General features: G+C 38.0%; 2 protein-coding genes across 5 annotated transcripts in view; both read right to left on the bottom strand.

The window, feature by feature from the left end:
• Positions 1 to 809: 809 nt before the first annotated feature.
• Positions 810 to 11610, bottom strand: LOC108670913 (translocation protein SEC62). Its single transcript, XM_018158410.2, has 8 exons — positions 11278 to 11610; positions 8714 to 8840; positions 8341 to 8437; positions 6304 to 6565; positions 5177 to 5310; positions 3821 to 4007; positions 3021 to 3187; positions 810 to 2147 (listed from the first exon to the last, which is right to left on the bottom strand). Exons 1-8 carry the CDS (start codon positions 11308 to 11310, stop codon positions 1958 to 1960), a joined length of 1197 nt encoding a protein of 398 aa, XP_018013899.1. The 5' UTR covers positions 11311 to 11610; the 3' UTR covers positions 810 to 1957.
• A 1417-nt stretch (positions 11611 to 13027) lies between these two features.
• Positions 13028 to 23464, bottom strand: part of LOC108670911 (orphan steroid hormone receptor 2) — a 79971-nt gene continuing 69534 nt past the window's right edge. For all 4 annotated transcript variants that reach the window (XM_018158407.2, XM_018158408.2, XM_018158409.2 and 1 more), the window contains 6 exons: positions 22150 to 22458; positions 20216 to 20361; positions 19205 to 19707; positions 18607 to 18775; positions 17881 to 18168; positions 13028 to 17574 (listed from right to left, as the gene is read on the bottom strand). In XM_018158407.2, coding sequence (XP_018013896.1) covers positions 17482 to 17574; positions 17881 to 18168; positions 18607 to 18775; positions 19205 to 19707; positions 20216 to 20361; positions 22150 to 22458 — 1508 coding nt within the window. In that variant the 3' untranslated portion in view covers positions 13028 to 17481. The remainder of the gene's footprint in view (positions 17575 to 17880; positions 18169 to 18606; positions 18776 to 19204; positions 19708 to 20215; positions 20362 to 22149; positions 22459 to 23464) is intronic.

Here is a 23464-nt window from a genome sequence, read left to right as displayed (position 1 = left end):
GTCTTTATATAACGTGTACGTCGTTGTCAGTGGAATGAACAACTTATACCACACAACACACGTTAAATGTCTCGACGTCAGTATTCCACTTGAATAAATAGGTTGTACTTGGTTTATTCACATTTGGTACTCTTATTTATTTTAAGAAAATATGTGATCTTACATTCTGAATGCAATATATTATCTAGTTTAGCAGTGAGGAAATTGCCCTTAAGTTCACTCATGCGTCTGGAGTTTGTATTAACAGTAATCCATTTGTTTATCTCGCCCGCCGTGAAAATGTTTGAAAAATTGAAATTATGTACTTCATTTTGGACGCATATCGAATTAGCCTTGCGACAATTTCTTGAGTGCCATGACAATTTCTCAAGCAAATGCCATGTTTGAGTCAACTTTGAGGATTGTCAGGATTGAAGTCGATACGTTGTTCGCTTGTGGGGCTCAGTTTGAAAATCGCATACTTCGTTCACAAATTACGTACTTAGCATCTTCTAACGCACGACACATTTACCACTCTTTGAACTGATGCTTGTTCACATTTTTTAGTGAACAGATGTGCTCGCGATTAACTATGTGACGATCATCAAGGGTAATCTGCTTGTTATTGCTCGTTTCACTCTTACTTTCCTAAATTAACTATGGATTATGTTCGCATCAATCTAGTATCTAGGTTTCGACTGTGCAGGGGTTTCACAAAGATATTTCAGTTAATGTTTGGAAAAATTCTACTGCAGATAAAAAGTACGCACTTTTCTTTTCCCTCATGTTCCATATGCACCGGGTAGATTCAAGGCAAAAAACGATGTGGAGTAAATAAATTACTTTATTCGCCGATGAACTGCATGACAGCGTTATTTTCTGATACCATGAACAATGTAAATGAGAAAATAAATATGTTTTATTCTATAAGTTCTATATTTAATCCACTCATTTGCCAACATTATCCAAATGTAGCTTTATGCAAAACCTATACATGCTTCCGTTGAAAATGAACTCTGCTCAATACGCTAGTCCCTCAAAACGGAATTACAACCATACTAACCTAACCTGGGGACTAATAAATTAGACTAAAAGATTTTCTGCAATTTTAGGCCAACTCCTAACTATTTGCACAATGGCAAAGTAGCATTTTTGAGATTCAGAAGTTAATAGTCTGTAGTCACAGAAAAATCTCGAACAATTTGTGATAAAGAACAGCACGCAACGATATCGCATCCAATAACAGCACGCAACGTTATCGCATCCAATGACAGCACGCAACGTTACCGCATCCAATGACAGCACGCAACGTTACCGCATCCAATGACAGCACGCAACGGTACCGCATCCAATAACAGCACGCAACTGTACCGCATCCAATAACAGCACGCAACGGTACCGCATCCAATAACAGCACGCAACGTTACCGCATCCAATAACAGCACGCAACGTTACCGCATCCAATAACAGTGCACGACGTTTTCGCATCAGATGGGCGCAAACCGACTGCATATTCATGCAAGATTGAAAACAAATTTCTAAAACTACATTGCATTAGGGTGAGCAATTCAAAAGGTTTGAAAGGAATCGAAATGCAGTTTTCCTTCAAAAAATAACAGACGAGTTTTATAAAAACATAATTTGCAGCAACAAAACACAAATGGTAGGATGACAGTTTTAGAAGTTGAAATTATTATCTGGCCGCTGAGTAGAAACAAGTAGTTATTGTTATTAACATAGGAGCTCGTAATCGAAAATATGTACGTGCCTTTCATAAACCTGCTCTCAAGTAGCATTAGTCAGACACGAGCTTTACAAAGATACGAATGCAGATGGAAGTAACCATATTTTATCTGGGAAATTCTAGTGAAACAGGTAATGAGACAGGTCATTTTTTTCCAGAGGGCGGTTCACTAACATTGCAAAGTTAAGATATTACACCTGAACAACAGCAGAAACAAGAAGGCAAGGAGCAGTTTTATGTGGCTGCACTCTCTTGAGCCTCATGACCACTACTGTCTTTATCCTCCTCTTGGGTTTGATCAGGAGGCTCCTCGTGATCGTCCTGCTCGTCGCCGGTGTCCAGATCCTCCCTATGCAGCAGCTCAAATGACTGCGAGTGTTGCGACGCGTCCGATTCGCCGTTACTGCCAGAATCGCGGTCATGTCTGTGACAGAGTAGAACACGTCAATTTAGAACAGAGTAGAACACGTCAACGTGCAACACAGTAGAACACGTCAACCAGATTCACATTCAAAACGTACGTGTCTACAGCACAGCTGGGGGCACGTTACTCGAACGGTAAACCAAACTCGCATTCAACAATTACGTGTATATTGAACTAATAAAGAACTAGCCTCAGGATATGATATCAAAAAACAACGAAACAAATTATGTGTTGCTGTTGTTTACAATGACACCTGTTCTATTTTTTAGAATCAAATTAATCAGTAGAGAGGTTTGATATTTAAATTAGTGAATTACAATTTCCTTTTAGCAAGCCGGTTCCCACAATTTTACACAGTAAACATCAACCAAAAAAAAAATGATAACCGTAACGCAGTAACGTCGTGATCAACCGAGAGAATGATTCCAGCTGATCAGAGATGTAATGACTCGTTATCAAACCATTTGCCGCAATCAATCTCATAAAAGGTCAGGCAAGGAGCGCTATTAAAAAAATAAAACTCAGTTCTCACTGCAGTTAGTGACAGAGAGCGCATTTTCTCGTCGACGAAAACGTGAAGTCACGGACGGACGGACATGGCGTGCACAATAGTGCAATTTTTCCATAAATGAGAAAATGCGCTAAAAATGGAACATTAAACATGAAAAATATCGAGGTTAAATTCAACGAACATATGAGCGCGATTTAACTGAATGCTAATATATGAAAAGTTAAAATAGAATGAAGAAATTTGAGCAAACAGTTACTACACAGGTTTTCAGCGCATTGTCTCATTTATGGAAAAATCAGCGACTTCCCTCGGACAGAAAAATGCATCTGACCAAAACTTACCTTACTGATAAAACAACTTACCTTTCCCCATCGGTCTCCGGTCTATCTGTTTCTCCAGCTGACGTATTTTCAGGTCCCTCTCTGTCCGACCTCTTATTGTCGTCTTCTGTTTCCGCCGTATTTAAAGTCACCTTCTTTTTACTCTTCTTTGACTTTTTACGATCGAAATCAGCACCTCTGTACTCATACTGTCCCGCGCGATAACATCCGTATCAATTCGCGACGTGTGACAACGATTTACATAGTTAAAATTCGCATTATGACATAGAAAATATAAGTAAGCTAGAACACAATTCAGGTGCAAACAGCACATTACGGCGTAGGAACAAGATGAGTGCAGGATGGCATCGTTTGAGGTGTGGAGTGTTGGTGCCCAGACACGACATGTAAAGAAATGAAATGCCAAGTTAGCTCCAGGGATCACAACCGAAGAGTGAAAATTTGAGATGCCGTGTGCTTCACTACTAACCGTTTATACGACAACATAAATGTTTCAATAAAATCTAACAACCTTTTTACAGATATAACTATTATGTCACATACAGCTCTTTCATACTCACTTGCACTTCTACTCGTGCAAGGAATACATTAGGCGTCATAGGGTTGAATATATTTGTATAAATCTTTTGCCTGCTGACAGGCAAGTTTAGTTACCAGGATTTTCGATAGCAATAGCATTCGGCATATGAGGCTTCGGACTGGAAACCATGTACATCTGCCTCATTCAGCTGAGGCAGATGTGTGAGGCTCATTTCACGGCTTTTGATCTATCCGAACTTCAAAATGAATAAATAAAGTTATTCAGGCGGCACTGAACTCACGTGATAAAGGGGCCAGAAGGAAGCAAGGAAGCCCACGTCCTCGGTGAGGTTCGGGAGGAGCCACAGGTGGTGACGCCCCATTGACAGCACCCAGATTATCAGGAAGACGATGAAGCGGACAACCGCAAGACCAAGGATCACGCCCAGGAAAGACGCTGCAGCCACGCTCAGGTAGTACACGCCTTTTCTGTAATTAAATTTGAACTATAAGGAAACGAATGCAAATTATACCAACATACCAACAATAAGGAAACGAATTCAAATTATACCGACATAGCTTGCACATTTGCTTTAGAGCGTAAATGACTTGCATTACCCTTGCCAGATAGAAATAGAATTTTCTAATATTATAAAAACCGTGCTTAAAATAGGAAGAATCATGAGAATTTAGAAGCAAGAAATAAGCACCGTTATCTCCTGCTCTCTATGCCCTAAACTTAATTAATTTTCTTCAACAAAAACTACTTGAGGCGCATTTACATGCATCTTGAAGAACATAACTGCCGAGAAAATTTACGATATCTTTCGGAGCGCTGCTTCATTTTCATTTTAAAGATCTGAGAGTACAAATGTAATTGCAAATTACAGCAACACCACAACGATCAATATTTTAAAATTGTTTTATAATATTTGAATATTTTAATGCCTAGTTTGAATAACGCGTCAATTTCTTATCCGCTTTGATTTATAAATGAATAGGTTTGACTAATTTAGCTTATTTTTCTTCGGTTTGTTACCTATTCGTCAACTTATGTTTTGAGATCCACTCTGCAAATTTTGCTTTTGTCATTTGTTTATAGTGGATTTGTGGGATTATTTTGTATAATAGGATTTTTTATACGTTTTTCAAGGACCTCCATAACGTTTTCAAATTTGAGACTGCGAATTATGTGATCCTACTGATAAGTTATTTAAAATTTTAATACATGCTTCCAATTAAATTTTTTACTAGGTATGTTGCACGATCTTTGCTTTAGTTAATACTATTTTCACGGTTGTAGTGTTTTACTGCACCCACAGTCCTCTTTGAACAGAACTTACCCGCAAATGAAGTAATATTTCAACATAGCCACCACCTAAAATTTAGCATTGGTCACCCTGGGATCGTCAAGCTCTAATCCACATTGCGATAGATGAAGTCCATAATACCGTGATCGCGTCTAGAATACTGACCGCACCATGGGAGGCCGCAGCGGGAAGAGGCAAATACTGTGATCGCGTCTAGAATACTGACCGCACCATGGGAGGCCACAGCGGGAAGAGGCAAATACTGTGATCGCGTCTAGAATACTGACCGCACCATGGGAGGCCACAGCGGGAAGAGGCAAATACTGTGATCGCGTCTAGAATACTGACCGCACCATGGGAGGCCACAGCGGGAAGAGGCAAATAGCGACGGCAGCGAGCAGGCACAGCGCCCCGGCGATGTAGTACCAGAAAGGCACGGGATCGTACATCCACACGTACGCGTCAGAACCGTCCACGAACAACTGCACCAAATAGGACACAGGTGCTTACAAATAAGAAAACACAAAATTATGTTCTGTAGGTATCGGTAACACTCAAAACATGCGAAAACAAGCAATATCTAACAGAAAAACAACTTTGATCTCAGAATCGTTAGGTAGAATAAGCTAACATTTTCATTGTGATGCACCATGAAGCAACGTAAAGGAAGGAAGCACTCGTCGCAAAAACAAAACCACAGAATTGTTGGGGAAATAAAGGTGAAGTTTCTTATCTTTAGTTTCTTCGCATTTTAGTTTCTCAGCATTTATCAAGAGCTATCAAAAAGTGGCTTCGTACGTCTCAAGAGGAAGTAATTTGGATGTTTTTTGAGGAACCATTAAATTCAGTGAAATTTACGTCGAAATTTTTGCATGAAAATTTGGTATAGGTTTAATTAATGCCGCAGCTATCTGTTTAAATATATCAGCGGGTGATAACATGTTTACTTCAGGGTGAAAATTTTTGCTAGTGATGCTAGCTATTCGTTTGCAACAAATCATGACAATATTGTGTTACTAAAGTAAAAAGGAAAATTCTTGTAAAAACACTCCTGTCATCTAAATTGATTGTTCTTAAATAAAATACCTAATACTAACAAGGAAAATCTAACTGAATTAGCAATTTGTCACTTAAAAGGTGGATAGACTCGTCAGGTGGTGAAACATGCAACCCACTGAATGTGTGATGCGCATCGTGTGTAACGTAACAAAGATCTATTGTATCGCACGCAGAGTTTAAACTAATTGCAGGCATTTGAGAAAAAGGGGTCTTGAACAGCTCCTCAGTGATGCTTTCCTTTTGCTTGCATATTTTTTTTTTTCAAAGTACGCCACAGAAGAAGATCGAAAAGAAATTACTGGGAACACCAGAAAGTATAATGCTCCTCATCATTACACACTATACTTTGAAATTAAATTTATCCCTTGAAGTGGAAGTGGTCGGAGAAATTGAGACAACTGCAGGACAGAACTGACCTGTTCCAGGTGCATATCAAGTTTAATTTTCCTTTTCTTCTTCGTGGATGAGTTTCGATCATCATTTTGGTCATCATCTTCTTTCTTGGTGTCCTCGCTCTCGCTCAACTCTTTTCTCTTTTTGATCTTTTCTTTCTTGTTCTTCTCCTTTTCCTTCTCTTTTTCCTCCTTCTCCCGCTTTTTCTTCAGCTCCTTCGGCTTAAGATCTCTCTCAGTGACGGGAATCTTACGGGCGCGGTGGAAGAACTTCTGAGTCAGCAGTCTATTCATATGAGAAATCGTTAGGGATGAGTTAAGATAAACAGTGAAGAAACGAAAAATTGAAAGATTAACAGGAAAACATTAAATAAAATAATACGTTCTCCAAATAAGAACGCATATCATCAGAAATGAAAAAAGCAGCTATAGTTGAAATTCAAAGAACAGTGTTATACCTCGGATGTTGAGCACTGTAAAAGTCTGACATGGAATTTTGAAATAATATTGCTTTGATTTTTAATATTATTAAAACAGGATTGAACATTTTCATTCAGTCCAGGCTTGTTAGTTGCTCTGACACAAGTCAATCTACAGTAGGAAGATTAAACTCAGTGATTTAGATAGTATTTTTAAATTTTAATTTGTTCATAATACTGCTTTCAACACTTTGACATGCATCAGAAGGAAGTCAGCAGCAGTAGCATACGTAATGATAAGATAATTGGAGACAAAAGAAATTCAACTCAGAAAGGAAATAGTTTTAATGTATGTATATCACAGTATACGGTTCTGAGTCTTCGACACTAATTAATTCATATCATTATTTTCCTTTAATAAATCAAATTGGTTATTGACTATAAATATGGAATGGTTTGTGGCCAAAAACTGAAGTATGGTACGGTACTACTGTACAATCCCAAACACATGTGGAAAACAATATTAAAAAATAGTTTCACTTAAAATTAATATCCTAGTGAGCAAAAGCAATACCTTCTTGGGGCTTGGAAAGATTTCTAAACTGTTCTGATTAAATTAAAGTCAATTTAAACATTCATGAAGAACACAGCCACAATAATTTATAATTGAAAATGCATACCAAATGAAAGTTGCTGAAAACCAAAAACAGCGCAGAGCTAACCGCTATTTGTAATCAATGTAAACAAGCAGAATAGGACAAAATATTGAAATAAAATCCTTCACCAAATATCTCCACTAATAAGCAAGCATAGGTAACAACGAGGTGCATTTAAAGCAATTGACAACCAATCACTTTTTAAAGAAGGAATGTGTAGAAATTGAACCACAATAAACAGATGCAAAAAGGCCATCATTAATTCATGAATGAAATTACATCAATCAACTAGTATGCAATGTTAATACAAAATAATATGGCAGACTGGTACATCAATACATTTGCATAACATTTGAAAATGTTCACGTCTGTGAAATCTGAGCATAAGAACTTATCATCTGAATATCAAACCCCTAGATGGTTCTTCCACAACACACTAATAAACCAGTATGAATGTACAATAGCGCTTAGTTAGGAAAACACTGTGATTTCTCAGTCAAATTCAATTGCTCTGCAAAATCTGCACTATACACTAAAGAAAAAATTTTGCATTTAAGTGTGTACAGAAGAGAAGCCCCTAAAGAGTTGATTAAATGAAAAATTCAACATGGACATTCCAACTCTTCAAATCCCAATTTAACTGGCTGATTGAATCAATAAATTTAACAGACATAATATGCAAAGAAGCTCAGCAACTTCAAAAGATATTCATTATCCCACATCTGAAATAGCAGATGATAATGATTAAAAGAATCTCTCATCTTATTTGTCATGGAAGGTGATGAATATGGTATGAATGGATATGGTTTGAGTATGTATGTTACAGGGATGTAACCTATATTGAATTAAGGGTTCTTCACAGGGTACTCAAACTTTAAAGTGGTGAGAGCATCTCGGATCTCAGATAACTTGATCTCATAAGAATATTTTGCTAAAAATTGGAAATCAAATTTACAAAAAGTATCCTCAATATTACAAAACCTCACTTGTTGCAGTAATCAACAACACTTTGGCGGTCCCTGAAGATGGCATCTTTCCCAGTAGCCCACTGTGAGTCCAGGAGAACGTCCACGGCTTTAGAAGCTGGGCAAGAAATGAACAATTTCCTTCATTCTGATCCCTTTTCATAGACCAATATAGTTGTGTTTTATCTAGACCATATCAAACAACCATATTATATAGACCATATCAAAAATGTTTTTTGTTACACTTTCCATAGAATTTTAACACTGTGTTAATGTTTTGACACCAAATGTTTTTTTTTACAACCTCAATTTGTCTTAGCTGCTCCAAGATCTGAACTCAGCAAATATCATTTTATCTAAACATTAAGAGCAGGACAGAACTTGAGTCACATACCATAAAAATAGTTGACCTGATGATGAAGAAATTTGGTGCGTTTAGTTGGTGTGTTCTTCTTCATGTAGCTTGCAATAGTATAATCCAGCTTAGTAGGCTTGTCTTCCAAAGGTATTGGAGCCACATCCTGTGCAACAAAAATTAATTAATAAACTCTTAAGCAAATGAAAAAGGGCTGCTCAGGAGCAGACATAATAGTCATCAGGTTTAAAAAAAACTGTATTTTTTATTTCTACCAAAAGAAAAATATACAAACCATTATTATTTAGAGAGCTTAGTGTGACCTATATATGTGGCTAATAGAACATAGGTATTACTGTCAGCATAAAGGAGTATTAAATAGATTCTATTTATATTCAGGTCACTAAACTGTCAGGTATTTTTAAATATAAAATATTTTATTTAGTATTTTGATATATGTACATTTGACATTTTTTACTTGTAATTTTTTTACTTTTCATTTAAGAATAAAGTACTGAAACTATTTTCTTTGGAAAAGCCAACTGGGTTGGGCTCATTTTTTTTACAGAGCCCATTATTCTTACTTCATTGGCCAGCCTAGATAAGCAACAGCCATGTCCTGAAGATGGAAATTTTGCATTGCACAACATGATTAGAATTTTTCTACTTATTACAGAAATATTGTAGCCTCAAAGTTATAAATGTTTAATACATTTAAAATTTTGCAGCCCAATTATGCACTTTTATCAACAATTAGATAAGAAGTAAATCATTCAACAGTAATCGTTATCTCCAGCATAGAAGCAAACGAGAATTTTTTAGTTGACTATGGTTCTTTGAACTTCCATTTTTCAGTATTTTGCTCCTTCCAAAAATATCTTGCACCCAAAAGGTTTTGTTAATGATCATCAACCACCATCACCAACTGTATGGGCAATTAACACCCCCGCGTATCAGGGTTGGCAATGATTAAATCAAAATGATTAAATCATGTGATTAAATCACTTGATTTTTTTATAAAAAATCATGATTTTTTTTATTTTTTCAATTTTTTTTTATTTTTTAATATATTTAAATATATTGAGTCTTGAGTGGCAGTCTTTAATTTATATTGAGGTATTGTTATTCATGGTCTAGTATAAATGTACTATAAATGACAAATTGGTATATAAACTTGTTGCCTTTAGTGTGTATTAGGTTCCAATAAATTGAATGTTTTTGGTACAGAGGCATCATGTGTGCAATATACATTGTACGTAGCTAGCAGCTTAGCTATGTAGATTTATAGGACATAAAACTAGTAGATCTATTGATAGTGCTGTGCACTGTGGTATCAGCTACAGTCACAGGTCACTAATAGTTGGTGTGTATTGAGGGTAGAGTCTGGTAGATTTTTAGGACATAAAACTAGTGGATCTATTGATAGTGCTGTGCACTGTGCTATCAGCTACCTATCTGTTATGTGACTCTTCAATGTTTAGAAGATCTGCATTCCTGAAGTGTTTTTTTGACTTTTTGTATATTGAAGCCAGTTGAATGGTCAATATTTAGCTTATTACCTTGCTCCATACAAACTTTACAAAGCTAATGAATAGACATCGTACCAATAATTGTTTACCCAAAAATCCCGAAGGGGTAAACACCACTTTGGACTGTTGGCCATTATTGAAGGCAATAAGTGTCCTTTTTTAGCCATCCATTATGATCCATATACTGTTATTGTTAGTAGGCTAATTGCAACATAAAAATAACACATCAAAAAGGAAAAAAAAGTTGAAAAAAAAATCAAATAAATCAAAAAAAGCATGAAAAAAATAAAAAAAATCATTGATTTTTGATTTTTTTTTAAATAAAAAAAAATCGCCAACCCTGCCGCGTATACTGTCAAACGGGGTAATATGGGACAGTTATTGGAGTTTTTCTTTAATAACTTTTTACCATGAAACATTTCATAAAAAGTTTGGGCTCATTTTATAGCTCTTTGCAAGCGCTATTATATGGCATCTTCAGAAAAATTATATGGCATCTTCAGCAAGCGCATACCCGCACTGACAGTGCGGGTATGCGTATGCCGGGTAATGTACGGCAGTCGGCAGTTACCCCACAATTAGTTACTGCATTTTCACTTGCAGTTCTCAAAATTTACCTGTAAAACAATCATTTCTACCCAGAATTTTGGGAAACTCCAGCCAACATTTTAGTAATTGAGCCTGGGCTGGAATTTCTCTGTCCAATCCAAAGACCAAAACAACACATAAATAATTAAATTACATAATGACATTGACATATATACCAAAGATAAAATATCAAGGATAGAGAGAGGATAAGGGAATATATAAACAAATAAACTTCAAACCTGTTCAACATAAAATCATTCTTAAATTCACAATAAATCAAAATATAATCATCTTTGGAGATGTTTAAAATCAAGTAGGCTATAATGTAACCCAAACAGGCCCAACTCCAGAGGTTAAGTTAGTAAGTTGTGCAACAGACTCAAGAGAAATATCTGGAACAGTGGAACTTAATCTGCCTTTTTATTCAGAGCCACAACTGAAATTTTACACATAATACAGAAAATTTTTAATCCAGCAAAGTCTGACCTGCTCCTTCTTCTTCAGCTTCCTCTGCGACATATTAAAAATGATCTAACGGCAGCCAGCCACCAGCTGATGCTTCAAGGAAACAAGTTCACACTGCCGCGTCCAGAGGTACTGATGCAACGCAAATCTTGAGGCACTTAATCGTCGTTCCTGTTATGAAAGTGGTTGTGCGTACTACGTAAGCAATATATAATACGGACTGGATAAACGGTTGTAACAATTTTTAGTATATTGCAGTAACATTGGGTTTTTATTAAATTCGTGTTCATTTAATCAATAGTGGAAACTTGATGTTTTTTATACCGTTCAGCACTGTACGACAATCGTGCTTGTGCCAAACGTAAGAAATGTACCGTTAACATTTCTACGTGGAAGATCTGCGGAAAATGTTTCGGCAGTTCGAGAAATTGGTCTTGACATGGTTTTGTTGGCGACATGATAGCCGTTCAACAATGACCTTAGCTTGAATTGTAAAAATGATAACCAGAGACCTCTTCAATCAAAGGATAAATAATATAATAGTAATATAGCAATTTTTTAATTAAGCAAACCGATTAAAATATGCAAACAACTTTATCCCGTTTTCACGGTTGGAGGAACTTGCGCTATTAAGATATAAAATCATTCACTAGTGACTTGGCGTTACCAACGAAGGCATGAAGTTATATTCGATTTGCGCTACATGGCGAGCTATTCGATAATAGCAAAGGAATCCCACGTTATTGTTACAATCGAAGCAGCTTACCTGTCGTTAAAGTTTAATAATGTATATTCGAACATTGTCTCTTTTTCCCAAACGGAAACGACACAACGGTAGTAAGTGTCCATGGTTGAATTGTGTGATGAGCTCAAGGCTGTGCTGAGCTGAACTCAAAGCTGTAGCGAGCTGAGCTCAAGGCTGTGCAGAGCTGAACTCAAAGCTGTGCTGAGCTGAACTCAAAGCTGTGCTGAGCTGAACACAAGGCTGTGCTGAGCTGAGCTCAAAGCTGTGTTGAACTGAACACAAGGCTGTGCTGACTTCAAGGCAGCGGTGAAATCATTCTTTCTTTCTGGCGTAATATCTTGGAGATGCTCGATACGTGCATGTCGGAGGCTGCCATCATGGATGGAATGATCCTTTTCCCGTCCCGTCTGGAATGAACTCACTCCTGTCTGCGAATTAGAATTGGACTAATTTATCCTCAAATGCGCTCGAAAACTATTACGTTTTCACTTGATTAGAGCTATTGTTGCCGTAATCTATAGGACAAATTCTAGGCAGCGGCTGCATTATCGAAAATAGTTACAAGTCCTTAATTCTGTCAGCTAATCACTTACGCTGTTTCAAGCTTACCGTACAAATCACTGACGAGAAAGCGGCCGTTACATGTACTTGAGATTGTTAATAGTACGGCTCCTGAAGATACTTGAAAGCAGGGTTTATCACAGATTGGCCCGGATCTTCATTAAAACGTTACCAGTATAATATGGGAAATATTCATGGCAATTTCATTACTTTACATTTTAGGTCCAGATTAAGTGAATAAAATTCATGTGTCGTACTGAATATTTGTTAAAAAATTTGCAAAATTCTTGGTTTGACAAACGGCAGGAGTGTGTTTGATAAGAAGGGGTCAAATAAAAATTCAGACAGCCGTAGACTTCTATCACGATCATTAATAGAGACAACAGAAGAATTAGCGTCAGTTGGTCCCCATGGTGCTAGACCAGTGCAGGGATTCTTGGAGAATTTGAATGAAACAACTGGAAGAACGATTACAAAATTTATTGGCGTTGGACTTGAGATGAACAAAATGGAGAGGTAAAGCTAATGTCTTCTTAGGTGGTCTTATGAAATTAAATACAACTAGGCGATATTACTTCAATTTGTTCAAGAAATTATGATACAAACACATAGGGGGGAAGAGGTGAATTATACAGCATCACGTATATATGGGACCAGGTGCATAAGAGATGAAGTAATACTTATCACTCACGTCTGCAGATACATCACTCGACAAAACCTAAAAACGTAACAATTAATGCGCTTTACGTAGGCGTACATCACTTTGAGCGTTCGAACGAGAAGAGTGAGACAATGAACCACTAACGATGATACCGAGTACCGAGACTCACGGTTCACTCATCATCGGGACCAGCACGTGTATGGAATATCTTCACCCCGTGGTCAGACTGTATAATTGAACACAAAAGCGCAAGAGGCAACACGTAGTAATACGGAACAAAGTTCTCTGGCAGTTATAATGCCTTCAACTCAACTCTAATGCAAGAAAAGAAGCATAAAATAACGTTTAAGAATCAAACCTAAGCTTTTTCCCTAAATAATAAAAGCCTACCATCTTCGATGTACGTGGTTCAAGAAAATTGCAAATTTAGTCGAGCGTGAGATTTAGTGAGACGGGTGGGATGGCTGGTGGCTTTTTATCTCGAAATAATATAATTATATCGTTAATTTGTATAAGCTCGTGAAATTACAATTGCTCTTTGCTGCCTTGTCTCAATTTTTATGGGCGATCAAGATTAACTACGGGAAAAATCCACGAACAAAGAAATGAGGGCTGGGCACCTGCTAATCAAAAGCATAAAGTGTGGAAGCTAGTGAAATAATAGTAATAAATGACTTCCTTTTCGCAAAAAAAATGTCAATGCCCAATAGCAAATGAGATGAGAAGTATGCCTCCTTTCTAGTTCTCACACATGAAGTACATCTGCTTCATATGAGATTAGGACTTCTGTCAAAACGTGCTAACACTTATAAATGCCACATTTTATTAATTCAGCCTGATTTGCAAAACGTCTGTAAATTATTTACGAAGCTTGAACAAAGCAATCAAACACAAACAGGCCTGTCGTTTCCATTTGGGCGCGATGTGAACAACACAAATCCTGAGGCCTTGCAAACAATTTCATTTCAATTGGTCATGTGAAAGAAGTTCACAGGCCTTTTTAAACATAAAATCGCCGAAAAATAATTGACCATTCAGATTTCAATATTGCCAAAACAATTCATGAAAGAAAATTTCTACCGGTTGTCGGACTTCTTATTGTGTAATGGCGGAATGGATTTACAAAAAAAAATTAAGATAGGAGAAGAAATGGTGATAATTTTGTAGCGCAGGTTAGCTCAAACATTTGATACAACTTAGTTTACGCTGAAGATATTTCAATCATACTTGTAAGTAGACATCTATTAATCAGCATCAACGCCAATGCTTACAAATACAAATAATGAGAGAAAAATATTAAACCTTTAAATTTGTCGGAAAATCTATACACATGATAAAACAAAAAAGGGAACAAACTGACTGTCAACTAACCGCATACCAGTGCTTACTCTCTTAACAGGGGCTTGATTACAACGAGTTAAAAATACGTGTCATTTCAGTGGTCAAGTTATACATGAGTTACGAAGCAAACAATTCTCTCGTAATCAGATGCCCTAAAGTTCAAGACAGCTCGCCAGCTAATGCCCAAAACTTAAGAGAGATGTCTTCATCGGGACTATTAATAGGAGTTGAGGTGCGAAGCGTACAACGTTCATTCAATACGACATAAAAATTACACTAATCGAAGTAACATTTGCTCATATGCCCAAGCGCGAGGCAGATAAATTTTGGTGAAACTTATCACAAATATTGTGATCAACTTTATTGGAGAAATTGATACAAGTGTCTTACTTTTCAAGACTTTCCGGGAATTAGGCTCCGCGTAACTTTGCTGCAAGGAGTGTTTTGTAAGGAAGGTGCGGAAGGAGATTAAGTTGAGAGAAACAACGCATCAAAATTGGGATAAAGAAGCTCAATGCAATCACACATAACTAAAAAAAACGCCAATATTCTTATTACTGGAGAAGAGTTCAGGGGAACACAAGATGCAGGATAGGGCAACGTGAACACTAAGACAGCAATCATCATAGAAACAACTACTAAATAGCAATCCACCGTTGCACACCAACTTCCAGAATAAAAATTGCATGAAATGCTAATCCAATTTCTCGGCGTAAACCAGAGGCCACCGTATAAACTTACAACACTACAACGTGTGTAGAAAAAATACATCATTTTTAATTACAGGTATTATTTACAATATACAATTGTTTATCGTCGAAAGTTTTCACGTGTGCCGTAACTACGAAAACTTCAGCTCGCACGTACCATCGCAATGCCATACTGCAGTGACGGATAAAATCGTCCAGCGAGGAATGCAGCACATGGTATAATCAAAATAAAATTCGTGCACGCGTCCCTAAATATCGTACAATAGAAGAATAATATCCGTTGTCATTTTACCGAAGCATCCATCACTGAAGCTCGTTAATGCGGTGTGTTTCAATGAAGAAACTGTTTAAATCACTACTTAAATGTAAAAAAAGTTTCAATTAAGTCATCCTGTACATAATTTAAAATACGATTGTTCTAAACGTAACAGCGTCTACAAGTCTTACACGAAAGCATCTCTGAAGCGATAACAAATTATTATCAAAATATTTTTTGATATTTCTCGGGGAAAGGCATTAGCTCAAATATGGTCCCTGTTCATTCGCGGCGTTTCACACTTCACTGCCATGAAAACAAAAAGCTGACGATGTTTGGAATTAACAACTAATTGAAGCGAGAAAGTCAAAGCTGAAACTATAGATTTTCACATAGAATCTATTGAACCGCTATTGACGACAAAAAGTTATTTCCAGAATACCGTCAATTTATTGGACTAAACTTTCCTGCGTATATAAAATGGAGTGTGCTAGTAGCGCGATAATGTAGACCTTCAAACTCGCAGTAATTGGTCACACGTTGATATAGTGCTCATTATTGTCATATATTCAAGACCTCACGTGCAAAGTTCGTGACAAGGATAAAGTACGTGGTAGAGACCTTTACGAGAATATTTGTACATTTGAGGGCAGTGCTGAAGTATCGGGTCACTGCGTTTGTCTTCCGACCCTTTCTGCGCCGCCCATTTCTATAGGAGGATGAAATAGATAAATTTGCAGACTACTTTCGTTGAGAAAACAACGAGGCTTCCGAACCGAGGTAAACCTCTGCCTTTACGGCTGCCCAATGCCCGTATAGTAACGATATTCAGGAAAAATATGCTCCGCACTACTGATCAAGTTTTGTCCAGAGCTAAAATTATTATGTATAAACACGGCACTCTTGTTAAAAGGTAGATTACTTTACATTCATCAGGATTGCCATTTAATAGGTTACCTCTAGACAGGCAAGTTGAGCACGATTGTTGTGGATGAACCATACCCTCTTAAGATGAGTTAACCGCAGTATTTCGTACCCAAGCCTTCCGAGATACAACAAGAAAACAACAAGAATGTTTAAAGTTGGAAGTACACCTTGTTTATACTATGATCCGTTGCACTTTATTTAAATTTGGTCAGTGCGCGTAACCTACACATTAATCGTTTCCATCTAAGACCTAATTACGTATTCAATCATTATTGAGATAAAAGCTAAACAATCGAAGTGTATCGTTTCCATCATCAATTCACCTAACGATCATTGAGCTTGAAGTTTAACAACAAATTATGGTCTATTGTTCAATGCGTTTTGTAGAAAATCTCTGCACGATTACAACGGTTGACAGCTATGCAAGCATTCATTAATAGGGATTTTAAGGGCAATCCAATTGATGACGCGCTGCGAAGGTCCGTAATTGTCTCAGCATATGAAATTTACCTATATTTCAGTAAATGTACTGTTTCTACTGCTCAGATCAGCATACAAGTGTTAATTGAGAGTATACTGAAAACGACAGTTTCTCAGAATGTGCAGAAATGGTCGGATTAAGTGGAACTAATATTTATCCTGAAGTGAGCAAGTGAAAGGTGGCTCATTGGAAGCCGCCTTGAAGAGGCTATACTACCGCCAGAGTATCAATGAGAGTAAAGGTCCCGATAATTGCTTGTCTTTCACCGATATTCTACGTAGGTACTGCATATAAGTGTAAATATCACATTTGGTTTATTAGGCCTTTCTCTACCGGTACATAATTCCTACCTCGATAATATTTTCTACGTTAAACTTTAATTTGCACGGAATGGCAATGCCTTGGATTAACGTGCGCTTAGCAGCTATCAACAAATATATTACATTCGTAATGTACAAGCACTGTTAACATTCAAAATTATTCATAGTTTCTAAAAAAACATTCGTTAATTGTAAAATTACGTTTACATAGATAAAATATAGCCTAATCAGACATTTCCATCTTCATTATGTAAGGAATTACTGAGTCGATTTGAACATTACCGATAAGACCGGCGAAGAAAAGCTCTTCCATTATCTGAAAGAAACAAGAATAAAGATATGTTATTTAACGAATGCACAAAAAAAGAACGTGTTCTCTAAATATTCACGCAAGTACGAGACTATTCTGGAAAACAAACAATTTAGGATCAGGATAAAAACACATGGCTTAATTACTTTTTTTCATTTTTTCGTTGAATAATTTCTCTCAATTGATAATTATTTAGCTGCAAGTTAGGAAGATTTTATAAAGTACGACATTTATCAAGGCAAATACTTGCAACTAGCGCAGCTAAATTCTTCAACGTCAGCCAAGATGCAAGAGAAACACGTGGTTGCCCACCTGAGGCTGAAGTTTCCTGACGGTCAGGAGGCAAAGAAGAAGCTGAGCTAATCTCTCGATGGCCTGAGCTTGGCTGCTGTCAGAGACCACGTGCTGACGAAGCTCTGACGTAGCTTTGTGCTGACCACGGACGACAGCGGCGCGTTCACTGGGCGTCAGCGAGCCTGGCGAGACGTGGTCCAGGGAGAACAGGACGAGCGCCTTCAGGTACGCGTACTCGTGCTCGTCGAGGGACATTTTATTCAGAGTCGTCACGAGCTCCTGCAGCCTCGCGATGTGCTCGTAGACCTGCGGTAAAACGTGTCGTAAAAAAGTTACAAGTGTTTGTAATTGTTACAAGTGTTTACTGCCATCTTCATGACTGATTACAGTGAAAAACGACTGTAGGCATCGCTTGAAATCAAACATGGGTTACAATCATTTAGGTGTAGAATATCGTACAATCGATTAGAAAGACTTCGATTAAATTCAATGGATGATTTCAAAACTAAGATATCCAATGTAGATGCTGCCAAATTAAAAGTATCACACACAGGCACAGTAGGTATTAATGACCCTCAAATAAAATATCGATTTCTCAAACTCCTTCAGGGCAAATTATAATCAAATTAAAACTGGCAGCTGAAAAGATCCGTGCGACATCGAATTCCATGCTTTACAAATCCTTAGCTTAAAAAATCTTGGCAAGTCAAATTTAGGAGCAAGTGACGAGACGCAGGCGCCCACCTCCTTAAACCTCTCCTGAGATATTTTATTAGAGTCGAGGGCCGCGGCTAGGTGCTGAGAAATAGCGTTGAGAATAACGTCCAGGGACAACGTGGCGCTGCACTGCGCCAGACCCAGAGACAAGATCTCACTCCAGGAGCCGCGCACCAGCTGGATCTGCAGCGATTGACTGCAAAAAACAGAGCAATATTTAGGAGAAATCACCGAGCAATATTTAGGAAAGCAGAGAATCGGGTCCACCATTATCTGGGTTCTATATATGAAGAGATACTGGAACATTGTCGAGCTGACTTAGAAATGTGAGAATTGGATGCGTTCTATTTAGTTTCAAAACGTAGCTAAATTCTCTCTCAAGTCTAATTACATTGTGATCAAAATCATCAAGACTGGATGGATAATCTTGGCCATGCTATTCAGCAATCAGTCTAAATGAACATAACATACTTAGTGATGTGCTCTGTTGTTTATTAATAATTAAAAGTAAAAGAGTATCTAAAACTTTGAGATCTTGACAGTAAATAGGAAAAGAAGAGCTTATCGCGTCGATTAAAACAAACAATTTAGAATAGATAGAAATGCACACCAATGCAAAAATTACCTGAGAGATTGGAAGGCAGGAATGTTCCTGGACCAGTGGACTGACAGGAATAGAAGTCTGGAGGCGCTCTCGCATATGTAATGCACGTTGAGGAAGGGCGGCATGGGTGAAGGGGCAGTTAAATTAAAGGGTACGAGTGACTCTGTGAGCAGTGGAGCATTGGGATCAAGTTCTGCACTGTCGTGGAGGCTGTTGAGCCTGGAGTTGCTGTAGCCGGGCGATGTTACGCAAGGCTTGAGGTCTATCGATGGTGATGTAGTGGTGAGCTGCATGGGTTCCGACTGCTCAGGTAGACGATGTGGCTCGGGACTTGTACGATCACAAGGTCCATCTAACTGAGCAGGAGTGCCATGTCTGCCTGACTCTGACTTCACTTGAGTTTGCTGCGAATATTCTGACGATGGTGTTGACTGTTGCTGAGAGTCATGAGGAGTGTTGGCAGTAGACTGCGGTGTTGGAGTGTCCGTGTCTGTAGAGTCGTTGTCGGAATTCGTGCCATTCACCTGAGAAGCAGGGAAATAAATATGAGCAGGTTCACGTTAAAGTTCAATCTTGCAAGCCCCAAGATTGAGCCATGGATTCTGACTAGAGTAACCCTAATCGATCGATGAAAAAAGTGCCGAGTGCATTGAGCAGGCACTAACCCTGAATAATCATGAATTTCTTCTGAAATGATGTCGAAGTAACGTAAGGAACTAAATTTCACATGATCAAGAGAGGCTTTTCCGAATTGAAATTTCAGATCATAAAGAAGCCGGTAAATAAATTAAGCCCAAAGTATTGCTTTATTGTCCAATGAGTACACAAAATCACATTTATTTTTAATATTCAAAGAAAGAAAGTAAATTTTGCCGTAAACGGATTAAATCCTTCTTAACTCTCAATTAAATAAAGGCTTAATTGAAGTCATGCATATGACTAAATGCAAAAAAATCAATTTGGATCATGAACTGTTGAACAAATAGACTCAATTCCAACATCCGAGCACATGGCTCAATGCCAGTGGCCGACCTTATTATCAGATGCCGCTCCGTTGAGCCGCGCTTCAGGCCTGGGCGACGGGGAGCCGTCCGACGGAGACTTGTCGCTACTGCAGAAGTTCAGCGAAGGAAACTCTTCCTTGATTGTGCTGTAGTCCGTGGGCGAGTGCGGGGAACCTGCAGCGTATTGCACATGAACTAGTGTGATTCAACTGAAAAATGTTGCGAGCAAAAGATACAGTTTCAGCATCGTATCTGTGAAGGAAAGAAGCTAGCTAACTAACTATTACGATTTCCCGCTGAATTGGCATGTCACGTACTCACGTTACGCATGCCGGCAACCTTGCTTCATTACTTGCTGTGTTCTGAAAACACTCTCATCTACAATCTACACACTGTTCGCTCTTTCCTATCGGCGTTGCTTTGCCGTACCGCTGTTCGTACAAGTAAGCCGCGTCGTGATTTTTTTAATACTTGTCATACTATGCCGATGGTACTTAGATTTAAGTTGCTTCGCTTGCCTTAGTTTGCAATAAAGATCTGGAATATTTCTGATCTGGGTTCAGATTAACTTGTGAGTGCACGATGCTACTTAGCTAATTTTGCCCCTGTTTATTTCCATAAGCGCCCTAACAGTCTGCACCCTAGAATGGCAGCACCTGCAGCCTGATGTTGATAAAGTCCCTTTTGTTGAAGGTACGCCAGTGGGTCTACTTGGTGTCACTGACCACCTCACCACAGGAGCCACCTTTGTTTCGCTGGTTGCTTTAATTAGCGTGAAGTAGCACGACGTGCCTACTTGTGATAACTGCGACTACTTCGCCCCGACGACATGCTTAAAAGCCACTTCGATCTCAAGCTGGTCCTTGCTTATGATGAGTGGTGCACGTATGCGTGTCTCAATGTATGCGTGGGGCGAGCTTGAGAGAAGCCGACTAGGACAGCTTGAAGTAAGGTTACGGCTAAGCCAACTGTGCACCAATTATTTTTTTTCAAGCTACCTTTTGCGTAGGCACCTCTTTGTGTCATGCAATTGCCATCGTTAGAAGCTTAGAAGCGTGGTTCAGCGTTGTAATTGTTCCTCAATTTAGGTTAGTCCATTGGAAATTAAAGTGTTAATAAAATACTTAAAAAAAAAACTTTTTAAAAAACCACGTTTTTCTTGTGGACTAAAAAGTAGAAAATAAATTATGGCTCGCCCCAAAAAACGTGGGTCGGGCTGTACGTTCACCATCAAATTTCCAAAATTCGTGTGTTGTGTGCTTTTCGCTTTAATCATAAATCTGCCCGACACACGTTTTTTGGGGCGAGCCATAATTTATTTTCTACTTTTTAGTCCACAAGAAAAACGTGGTTTTTTAAAAATTTTTTTTTAAGTATTTTATTTTCTCCTTTTTAGTCCTACATAATATTCATTTTATTTCTGTTGGCCACGCAAATGCACGAAAGAAAATTCTTTTCGAAGTTCTGTATAAAATTGTATTCGAGGGGATACATTGGTGCATGTAATTTCATTTCATTTCATGCACCAATTGAATAAATTCCACGCATTTCATTGAATAAATACGCCTGGAAACGTGCAACAAATCATTGATTATTGTATTGTCATCGGGAGCTGAGCTTCCCTAAAAATTTCAGAGCGCTAGCTAGCGGGAAAGTTGGTGAAATATCGATTGCAAGATTTGATCATCGCAGACGGACACGAAAGCGAGCTAAGAAAAACGTGGTAAAAATCTTATTAGCTTTTGTCCTTCCGTTCCGCGACGGCCTTAGAGAATACCCCGGTAATTGCAATAAAATATCAATATAATAAAAGTTATGGGAAAGTCTGTGAATATGAAATGAAATTACCTTGAATAAAACTGTCGCAATATACGCAAAAAATTTCAATACTCTCAAAAAAGGTAAGAGTAACCGACTTCCCACTAAGTTTCTAAAAAATGAACACAAAAGTAAAAATCTCACCATTATCTCTGGGCCGGTCAACTGGATGGAAGGCACCCTCGAAAGCCCTGGCCATTTGGATTCTGAGCTCGTGAAGGCTGTCCCGCTGAGGGTTGTTAAGCTTGGATGCGGCGAGCGTTGACACGAGGGGGGAGTTCATGGACATGGAAGACAACGAGGAAACTGTAACGGGTGAAGGGGAGTGAGATCCTCCGGATGTCACATCCAAAGAAGACCCCATCGACATCATGGGCCCTGGAGGAGATCCATCTTTGTCTCGGTCTAAAGATCCTAGACCGCCCATGTAAGGCTTGCGCTCAGACTGCACCGCTGTGAATGAAGAACATCGTCAGTGATCGACAATGAACCCGAGCGTATAGGTCACGAAAGATATAATGATTAAACAAAACATTTGGTAGCTTTAATTTGGATACTCTTAGCTTAAATTTCTTTAATGTTCTCGATAACGAATTTCACACTTCAAGAAAACTAATATCTCAACGAAGATTATTCAAACAGTTATATTTACAGTTTTTAGTACAGTACATTTACAGTACAGTTTTTAGTACAATATGTGGTTCTCGAATGATTTTTTTCTTTTGTGATTCAAATTTCTGACCATTCCGACGAAGGCGCGTTTCGCAGAACTATATTTTTCTTAGTAATGATTCGTTTGACTTATGCTATTCCGTATCATTATCAAAGTAAACAGCAAAAGAATGTCTCCCTCACGGCAAAGGCCATATATTCTGATGATGAAATAACGAAAAAATGTTTCAACTACAAATCACGTTCATTACTAATTAATAATCAACAAGCAAGAAAACCCAATTGAATTTTTCAAAGAATATAGCAAAGTTACAATAAAATGTCCGATTCAAGGTTTATTAACAGATATAAGACGAAAATTTGAGTATCATAACGCTATTAAGTGTTTGTTGTTAGAATTCAAAATAACAGCAACATATCATGATTGTAACATGCATAACATTAAATACAGAGAGCAAATAAATAACAAAACAATTATGGCCAAGTTTTCTTACAAGGTACACACGAGTAGAAATTTGAAGGCGGCGGGACTTTTTACAGCAGGAATTTAAAGGCTTTTCGCTATCATTCACATCAGCACAATCACAGCGCACCCACGGAAAGCATAATAGTAACTTATTTATGTTGGAATTAATATTAATGAGTTATTGTTGAGGTAAAACTTGAAGGATTGAACGCCGCACCAATCTGTCTCGTGCTTAAGATGTTAAGAGCTCATCAAGCGGACGTGACAGAGTAACAAGAGAACTCGAGCTTTGTACACTGTACCTTTATATACACACCAAGA

This window comes from Hyalella azteca, unplaced genomic scaffold, assembly GCF_000764305.2.
Source record: "Hyalella azteca isolate HAZT.00-mixed unplaced genomic scaffold, Hazt_2.0.2 contig1382, whole genome shotgun sequence".
Lineage (NCBI taxonomy): Eukaryota > Metazoa > Arthropoda > Malacostraca > Amphipoda > Hyalellidae > Hyalella > Hyalella azteca.
Note: the sequence above shows the minus strand (reverse complement) of the source record. Positions and strands in the feature narration are given on the sequence as shown.